Consider the following 10,256-nt stretch of genomic DNA (forward strand, 5'->3'; position numbering starts at 1 on the left):
GAGAGGACTCTTTAAAGAAGAGACACTACATACTGATATACACCTGAACATCAGCAGGAGAGGACTCTTTAAAGTAGAGACACTACATACTGATATACACCTGAACATCAGCAGGAGAGGACTCTTTAAAGAAGAGACACTACATACTGATATACACCTGAACATCAGCAGGAGAGGACTCTTTAAAGTAGAGACACTACATACTGATATACACCTGAACATCAGCAGGAGAGGACTCTTTAAAGTAGAGACACTACATACTGATATACACCTGAACATCAGCAGGAGAGGACTCTTTAAAGAAGAGACACTACATACTGATATACACCTGAACATCAGCAGGAGAGGACTCTTTAAAGTAGAGACACTACATACTGATATACACCTGAACATCAGCAGGAGAGGACTCTTTAAAGTAGAGACACTACATACTGATATACACATGAACATCAGCAGGAGAGGACTCTTTAAAGTAGAGACACTACATACTGATACACACCTGAACATCAGCAGGAGAGGACTCTTTAAAGTAGAGACACTACATACTGATATACACCTGAACATCAGCAGGAGAGGACTCTTTAAAGTAGAGACACTACATACTGATATACACCTGAACATCAGCAGGAGAGGACTCTTTAAAGTAGAGACACTACATACTGAACATGAACACATGTCCTCGTTAATCATATTGCTACTTATTTTGTATATTTTATGAACTATAAGATATTAACCCCTCTCAATCTCTCTCTCTCTCTCTCTCTCTCTCTCTCTCTCTCTCTCTCTCTCTCTCTCTCTCTCTCTCTCTCTCTCTCTCTCTCTCTCTCTCTCTCTCTCTCTCTCTCTCTCTCTCTCTCTCTCTCTCTCTCTCTCTCTCTCTCTCTCTCGTTCTACAGCAGCTGGTGTTTAACTCGGTCACAAACTGTTTGGGTCCGAGGAAGTTCCTCCACAGCGGGAAGCTGTTCAAAGCAAAGAGCAGCAAGGAGCTGTACGGCTTCCTGTTCAACGACTTCCTGCTGCTCACACAGGTACTTCCTGCCGCTTTATGTTTCCCGTACATTTACCACACCTCAGAAGGGAGACATTGTAGTGTTAATACAATCCATATTTAACTGACTCCCGTCCTCACAGGTGACCAAACCTCTGGGCTGGTCGGGATCGGACAAAGTGTTCTCCTCGAAAACACACCTGCAGTATCGCATGTACAAGACGGTAAGACCACACACACACACACATACACACTCACACTTAATGTCAATTACATACATAATACATGAACAATTGTTTTGGAACTTGCAACAAAAATTAGTTAATTAATTAAATTAATATATAATACAATTGAAGGAAATAACAAAAAATGTGAAAACTGTACCTAATACTTTTTGCTAAATTAAGAAATATATTGTGTGTATTGTAAAAACGCTGTATTTGAAGTGAGGTATCATTTATTTGTAATACATAGATTTGCAGTAAATGTTTTGATACCCCAACACTTCTCTCTCTTCAGCCCATCTTCCTGAACGAGGTGTTGGTGAAGCTGCCCACCGACCCGTCTGGAGACGAGCCGCTGTTCCACATCTCTCACATCGACCGAGTCTACACGCTGCGGGCCGAGAGCATCAACGAGAGGTACAACTGCTTCAAATATTTGTATTGAGAAGAAGCATACAAGTGTACTTCTTTGGAGTGGAAATCATGCTTCCCTTTTTCAACATAGAAGACAAACAGAACAGCCAACAGGAAATAATAACGGAAAAGCATGACAGGAATATCATACTTAATGACACACATAGGCATAGTGGGAAAGAACATACCAAATAGCATATATAATACAAATAAATAAATAAACTTAAAGGGGACCTATCATGCAAAATGCACTTTTTATGTATTTTATACATCATTGTGTCCCCGGTGCAGCGTCAGAAAATAAAACCCTCTCTCTTTTCCTCCGTTCCCAAATCTTTTAAAAACGAGCGGATACAGATTTGCTGCCGATATGACGTCAAATCGGCGGCGGACCCGCAGAGAGTTGCTATCAGAAACAATACCTGACGTGTTTTGGACGTAATCTCGTCTTTGTTTACATTAGCATCGCTAACTCTCAGAGCTAACCTGTACTGGAGAGCACATGTGTTAAAAAAAGAACTCACCTTGTGATAAACCCGCAAGAGAAAAAATCCTTGATGTGGTTTAGAACAGGATGGCGTTATATCACAGCAGAATTTAACTTTATCTTCGGTATAATTCTGATCAGGCATTAGCTCCGCCCCCTCTTTTTATTTTTTTCAAGCTAAGGACCCAAAATCCGCGGTTCTCTAACAGGGCTGCAATAGAGGGGTTTGAGCAGTACAACGGGACTGTTTGGTATTTTGAAAAAAAAAACTTCGCAGACATGTTTTGTATAGGTATGGCCCTACAATATATTTTTCCAATATAGCATAATAGGTAAGGTTAAAGGGTAACGAGAGGTACAACTACCACTGAAGTACAGTAACTGAGCACTATTACTCAAGTACTCAATTGTGATGCTTGTATTTGTGTTTCCGAATTAGAATTACAGACATTATTACAATTAAAATCATCGATTTATTGCAGCTTGAGGTATTGTGTCCAAATATCTGTTTTTTGTGTTGTTTGTGCAGGACGGCGTGGGTGCAGAAGATCAAAGCCGCTTCAGAGCTCTTCATCGAGACGGAGAAGAAGAAGAGAGAGAAAGCCTATCTAGGTAACTCTAGATATTAATTCCTCCATGTTTGTAGTTTAAAAACAGAGCTTGTTCATCACACTCTTACAGCGAACCAATGACACCAGGGTACAGCATCATATCGGGAGAAAGACCGCTGTCTGCAATGACCTCTTTTTGTGTGTTCCTGTTTTTTCTCAGTTCGCTCTCAGAGGGCGACAGGAATCGGCCGACTGATGGTCAACATCGTGGAGGGAATCGAACTCAAACCCTGTCGCTCACATGGTACGTACACACTGTGTGGTGACTGTTGCCACTCGACTGGGCGATCTAGTTGGACGCCTGTAATCTCCATTGACGACAAAGTTCTTTGCTTTCAAAACTATTTATTTTCCAACAAAAAACACACACCTGTACCAGGGACATCATTATATGCTGTTGCCTCATTACGCCATTTAGTGTGGACACATAACATATAACCATTGTAATGGGTGCAAAACACTGCTTTAATTCAGTTTAAAACATGTATTCATTCATTCAATTATTTGAATTCCATCCATCCATCTTCTCCGCTTCTCCGTGGTCGGGTCTCGGGGGTAGCAGTTCCAGCAGAGCCCCAAACGTTCCTCTCCCCTCATCAACCAGCTCTGACTGGGGGTCCCAAGGCGCTCCCAGGCCAGAAGAGATATAATCCCTCCACCTGGTCCTAGGTCTACCCCTCGGTCTCCTCCCAGCTGGACGTGCCTAGGGAGGCGCCCAGGTGGCATCCTAACTAGGTGCCCGAACCACCTCAACTGGCTCCTTTCGACGCGAAGGAGGAGCGGCTCAACTCCGAGTCCCTCCCTGATGACCGAACTTCTCTCCTTATCCCTAAGGGAGACGCCAGCCACCCTGCGGAGAAAACCCATCTCGGCCGCTTGTATCCGCGATCTCGTTCTTTGGGTCACGACCCATCCTTCATGACCGTAGGTGAGGGTAGGAACGAACATGGCCCGGTAGACAGAGAGCTTTGCCTTCTGGCTCAGCTCCCTTTTCGTCACGACGGTGCGGTAAAGCGACTGCAGTAAAGCGACTGCAGTAAAGCGACTGCAGTACCGCTCCCGCTGCTCCGATTCTCCGGCCCATCTCACGCTCCATTGTTCCCTCACTCGAGAACAAGACCCCGAGATACTTGAACTCCTTCACTTTGAATTGAAGTGTTTAATCCGAACCCTTTTGTCCTAGCTTGATGCTAGTGATGCCCATTCAATATAATGTTAAACACTAAAAATGCGATCACAATATCATCAATTCAAAATAAATTCATGATCGCAATGTCTATAGAACAATAAATATATATATTAACATGTGTTTGTGTGTTTCCAGGGAAGAGTAACCCATACTGTGAGGTGACCATGGGTTCACAGTGCCATATCACTAAAACACTACAGGTAAGTTCACAACATTGTATTTGTTTCATTGATTGGAAACTAAGCGACATTTTTACATCTTCTGTGATCTTTCTTTAAACAGATGTTTGTGTTATTGTGTCTCTTTTAGGACACGTTGAATCCGAAGTGGAACTCCAATTGTCAGTTTTTTATAAAGGACCTGGAGCAGGACGTCCTGTGTGTCACTGTGTTCGAACGAGACCAGTTTTCTCCTGACGGTCAGTCGAAATATCAATACAAATATTCATATACAGTATCTCCAGCAGAGACAATAAACGTTTGTGTCTAAATGAGACGACTGAACGTCATCACGCACAACATTAGCCACCTTTAGCTTAGCGGTGGTGACGTGAAGTCATGTGACCGTGCTGTAGTTCCTTTATAGCCCAACATTAGCCACCTTTAGCTTAGCGGTGGTGACGTGAAGTCATGCTGTAGTTCCTTTATAGCCCAACATTAGCCACCTTTAGCTTAGCGGTGGTGACGTGAAGTCATGTGACCGCGCTGTAGTTCCTTTATAGCCCAACATTAGCCACCTTTAGCTTAGCGGTGGTGACGTGAAGTCATGTGACCGTGCTGTAGTTCCTTTATAGCCCAACATTAGCCACCTTTAGCTTAGCGGTGGTGACGTGAAGTCATGTGACCGCGCTGTAGTTCCTTTATAGCCCAACATTAGCCTCCTTTAGCTTAGCGGTGGTGACGTGAAGTCATGTGACCGCGCTGTAGTTCCTTTATAGCCCAACATTAGCCGCCTTTAGCTTAGCGGTGGTGACGTGAAGTCATGTGACCGTGCTGTAGTTCCTTTATAGCCCAACATTAGCCTCCTTTAGCTTAGCGGTGGTGACGTGAAGTCATGTGACTGTGCTGTAGTTCCTTTATAGCCCAACATTAGCCTCCTTTAGCTTAGCGGTGGTGACGTGAAGTCATGTGACCGTGCTGTAGTTCCTTTATAGCCCAACATTAGCCGCCTTTAGCTTAGCGGTGGTGACGTGAAGTCATGTGACCGCGCTGTAGTTCCTTTATAGCCCAACATTAGCCTCCTTTAGCTTAGCGGTGGTGACGTGAAGTCATGTGACCGTGCTGTAGTTCCTTTATAGCCCAACATTAGCCTCCTTTAGCTTAGCGGTGGTGACGTGAAGTCATGTGACTGTGCTGTAGTTCCTTTATAGCCCAACATTAGCCTCCTTTAGCTTAGCGGTGGTGACGTGAAGTCATGTGACCGTGCTGTAGTTCCTTTATAGCCCAACATTAGCCTCCTTTAGCTTAGCGGTGGTGACGTGAAGTCATGTGACTGTGCTGTAGTTCCTTTATAGCCCAACATTAGCCTCCTTTAGCTTAGCGGTGGTGACGTGAAGTCATGTGACCGTGCTGTAGTTCCTTTATAGCCCAACATTAGCCTCCTTTAGCTTAGCGGTGGTGACGTGAAGTCATGTGACCGTGCTGTAGTTCCTTTATAGCCCAACATTAGCCTCCTTTAGCTTAGCGGTGGTGACGTGAAGTCATGTGACTGTGCTGTAGTTCCTTTATAGCCCAACATTAGCCGCCTTTAGCTTAGCGGTGGTGACGTGAAGTCATGTGACCGCGCTGTAGTTCCTTTATAGCCCAACATTAGCCTCCTTTAGCTTAGCGGTGGTGACGTGAAGTCATGTGACTGTGCTGTAGTTCCTTTATAGCCCAACATTAGCCTCCTTTAGCTTAGCGGTGGTGACGTGAAGTCATGTGACCGTGCTGTAGTTCCTTTATAGCCCAACATTAGCCTCCTTTAGCTTAGCGGTGGTGACGTGAAGTCATGTGACCGTGCTGTAGTTCCTTTATAGCCCAACATTAGCCTCCTTTAGCTTAGCGGTGGTGACGTGAAGTCATGTGACCGTGCTGTAGTTCCTTTATAGCCCAACATTAGCCTCCTTTAGCTTAGCGGTGGTGACGTGAAGTCATGTGACCGTGATGTAGTTCCTTTATAGCCCAACGTTAGCCTCCTTTAGCTTAGCGGTGGTGACGTGAAGTCATGTGACCGTGCTGTAGTTCCTTTATAGCCCAACATTAGCCTCCTTTAGCTTAGCGGTGGTGACGTGAAGTCATGTGACCGTGCTGTAGTTCCTTTATAGCCCAACATTAGCCACCTTTAGCTTAGCGGTGGTGACGTGAAGTCATGTGACCATGCTGTAGTTCCTTTATAGCCCAACATTAGCCTCCTTTAGCTTAGCGGTGGTGACGTGAAGTCATGTGACCGTGCTGTAGTTCCTTTATTGCACCAATGGAAAAATCCCATTGGCTTTTTAGTCGAGGGATATGGAGATACTAACTTCAGTGTCTGCCTACAGAAATACATCATCACTACATCACTATTAGCGCTAAATGTGGTTCACTTCGTATAAAACATCCTAATAATATATTTACACACTTTCTCTTTGGCTCCGCCCCCCGACAGACTTCCTGGGCAGGACAGAGATCCGATTGGCTGAAATAAAGAAGGACCAGGGCTCTAAAGGACCAATCACGAAGCGGTTGCTGCTCCACGAGGTTCCAACCGGAGAGATCGTTGTCAGGCTCGACCTCCAGCTGTTTGAAGAGCCGTAAACCTGGACAGGATCGGACTGGACAGGATCGGACTGGAAAGTGAAAAAAAGACAAAATTAGAGACTGGATTAGACTGGACTGGAATATTTATCTTAGTTTTTTTTTTGCGCGAGCTGTTTATAACATTAGTCTCATTTGCTTTTAAAAGAACCAATTAAGAGCTTAACTACATTTACTATCAGTTTGTCATTTGATTAATTTGGTAATGTGCACCACCTACAACATTAACATGGGTTACTCAATGTTGCAACCCTGTTTTGTGTCAAAATTGAGTTGTAACCCCTCGATTAATCTAGTGTATCTAGTGCTTAATGTGTGCATTTTGCCAATATAACAGATTCATTTACCAAAAACTGAATGAGATTTCACATTATCTGGGCTGGCTGGTGTCTTGAAACATAAAAACAAGGCATACCAATATATAAATACATCTGTAAAGACATTCTTAACGAACCTCAATGTCATTTAGCCATATTTTCTCTTAAACCGGAGTGGCTGTCTAATTTGTAAAGTACTACGCTAAATGTACGTGCTAGTCATTTAAAACTAACGCAGACATGTTCCTCCTTTTAAATACATGTTTTTATCCAGCTTTCTGAGATGAATATGAAGCCTAGAACCGGATATCTGCAGGTTCAGATGGAATCACTGCATCGCATTACGTTACATTCAGCTGGTGAAAACAAAACAAAAAAGGAAAAATCCTGCAGCTTCAAATAGGCAAAACATGTCATGACCTCTTGAAACGTGCGATGCGATTTCAGTTCTTAATTTGATTTTAGCAGGTCTTAAAAACGGTTTACTGGTTAGAGATCGTACCAGTTGTACAGATTGGCACCAAATGGGCGATTTTATTTTGCCTATTTCCAGTGCAGTCTACGTCTGTCCTCTTTCATTTGAATTGAATCCAGTCCGGTTTCTTCGATATCAGCCGGGTTTCTCCTCCTCCTCTGCTTCAGCCTCACAGACACTCCAGTGACAATCCCAGCTCTCCTTTTAGTCCCTTAAAAAAACTAACCCTGTGTGTGTTAGTGTGTGTGTGAGTGTGTGAACGACTGTGTGAGTGTTGATGTGCGGACAGGCTAAATTAAGGTACGATTCGGTGTACATTTTATTTTTATTTTCTAACGTCTTAAATGAAACTCCTCAGGCTTTCTGCTGTGAGTGACTGCATGTAAAGGGACTTCAATTTGAGCTTTCATTGAACACTTGCCATGTCGGAAAACAAAATATATGTACAGTACAGGTTGAATGAGAAACGATGCCTATAAGCTGGGGGAAAAACCCGAAATGACAAGTGTCTAGTGTCCTTTTATCATGTTTCTAATATAATATGCTGGAACACACAGGGAACAGGTGACAGCTAATTAAAAAATTATGGTACTGTAAAGAAAGATTTCACAATGCTGTTGTTAAAGTGGCCGTCGCTATATATGCAGGGGAGCTAAACCCTGGACATGCAAGGTACTACTGACATGTATTTGATAGGAAACAGCCTTTTGGACCGTTTTACACTCTAAGGAAAATAAGTGTATAAATAACTAAGTTACTGCGTTGGCACTCCCAGCACTTTTGAAACGCACACACTGTCGCTGGTATTCGAGCAGAGCAGGACTCAATGTTGCACAGCGGCCATTTTGAATAGTCAAAGTAGAAATTTGCTGACGTTTTGTTTGTTAAATTGGATCATTTGTTGTCAAAAACCACTGGAATTTAAAGCAAACGGAGGAATTATTGTATTTGTGAGGGACTATTTTCAGTGGCGGATTAATCCACATTTAGCGTACTTGTAAATATTTGGTATAAAATTGGACGACGATGCAGCATCTACAGATGAAGAAGACAATATGTATATATAGAATATCATCTGCCCTATAATCTTTGGGCTATTTCTTGAATAAAACTGCAGATTATTAAACCGTTTTGAGAGTAAAAGCTGTAGTAGCTGCTTACAATTAGCACAAGGCTAGCTAGTAAGCTAAAGACTGCGGCAGCTCACGATAGCTAAAAGTATTCAAGTTTACAAATTCCTTCTCCAAAGTTTAAGGACTTATAGTTACCTCCTACAAGACGTTTGTGTATTTGTTTTTTATTGTATTTAATGTGGAAACTACTGAAATTAAGAGCAAAGGATTAGCATAGCATGGGCCGAGGAAGAACCCATTACATTTTGGAGCAAACCATAATCACGGGGGTGGTTACATAGATGTTATTTAATTTATTTTACATGGGGGGGGGGGGGGGTGGCATTTGGCCTTGATGGACGCCTGTGTTCTTTGAGTACCATTTTAATTTCTTATTTGTTTATGATGTTGAGTATATAGCTTTTTTTGAGCTGTTGTTTACTATTGATGCCTCCAAATGGAGTTGTGTTGGTTTGTTCTGGAAAACGTGCCAATGGAAAGGAACCATGACCTTTCTAAAAACAAATATAGTTTTATTGTTCTTTGACAAATCACTATTTTGGACAATAAGGCATCAAACACATTCAATCACTTAATTTCCTTTGTCCAAAAACACGTTTGCGTTTCTTTGAATGCAGCATCGTTTCTCCACCATGAGTATTCAAAATGGCCGCTGCATTAGCCAGTTGGACAGGTAACGTTACTGTAGATATGATCTTTAGCTAGTTAGCTAATTGGCTGCTTTTTAATTTAATGCCACGGTTACTGAATTCCCACTGAGACGACCAATAGTTACCTGAGTGACCAGCCACTGTCCAATCAGAAGTCAGCGTGACCTGAGGAAGGTGTGTGATCGAATGATTGTGTTTCCCCTGAAGATGACTTTGTCTTAAACCCCTCTTCCTCTTCTTCCTCCTCTTCCTCTTCTCCACACTGTACTGAAACTGATCCAGTTGCTGTCCACCCACCAGGTTGTGTACAATACTACTGCTATCTGAGAGTTAATATATGAGCGTACAGGAGGCCATAGAGACAGTCTGCTGTTAATTATCACTGTAGAAGAAGAGATGTACGTTGTTGTCTTTAATGTTCAGAATAAACTTCAGTTGGACCAAGACTGCAGCTGATTTATTACACACACACACACACACACACACGCACACGCACACACACACACACACACACACACACACGCCTAACCCTAACCAAGTCTCCACGCTAAAAGTAATGATTCCACTTATGGGGACCTCCATTTTGTCCCCATAAGGGAAGCCAGTCCCCACACTTGGCTGTGTAAACAGATGTAGGTCCCCTCAAGGATAGTAATGCTAGGACGCACACACAGTATAAGTATGTACATGAAGATCCATTTTATGTTGTACAAGACACAGTACAAATACACACAGGTGAACACATTTTGGAGAGACAGCCAGTCTAGGGGGAGGGGATATCTGCACATTTACCCTTTAATGGAAAATCCTAGACATTTCCCCTTTTAGACTACAAATTAATCGAGATAAACAAATCTCTGGTTAAAGGTGGGCTAGGTAATTTTGGAGAAACCGGCTCGAGATCGCTAGAATTTGAAAATACACAACCGGAAAAATCTGCCTCTTCCTCACATAGCCCCTCCCCCAACACACACGAACGCGCACATGACCA

At 42.9% G+C, this 10,256-nt stretch overlaps 1 protein-coding gene across 1 annotated transcript in view; it reads left to right on the plus strand.

Annotated features, from left to right (window-relative positions):
* LOC117460724 (intersectin-1-like) overlaps positions 1–8,928 on the plus strand; it is a 29,871-nt gene extending 20,943 nt beyond the window's left edge. Inside the window, exons 2-9 of the mRNA XM_034102266.2 lie at positions 897–1,028; positions 1,132–1,212; positions 1,508–1,629; positions 2,643–2,725; positions 2,885–2,968; positions 4,049–4,113; positions 4,223–4,331; positions 6,542–8,928. Of these exons, the coding sequence (XP_033958157.1) occupies positions 897–1,028; positions 1,132–1,212; positions 1,508–1,629; positions 2,643–2,725; positions 2,885–2,968; positions 4,049–4,113; positions 4,223–4,331; positions 6,542–6,690 (825 nt within the window). The 3' untranslated portion in view covers positions 6,691–8,928. The remainder of the gene's footprint in view (positions 1–896; positions 1,029–1,131; positions 1,213–1,507; positions 1,630–2,642; positions 2,726–2,884; positions 2,969–4,048; positions 4,114–4,222; positions 4,332–6,541) is intronic.
* Positions 8,929–10,256: the final 1,328 nt, after the last annotated feature.

The sequence above is a fragment of the Pseudochaenichthys georgianus genome, chromosome 16 (genome assembly GCF_902827115.2).
Source record: "Pseudochaenichthys georgianus chromosome 16, fPseGeo1.2, whole genome shotgun sequence".
Lineage (NCBI taxonomy): Eukaryota > Metazoa > Chordata > Actinopteri > Perciformes > Channichthyidae > Pseudochaenichthys > Pseudochaenichthys georgianus.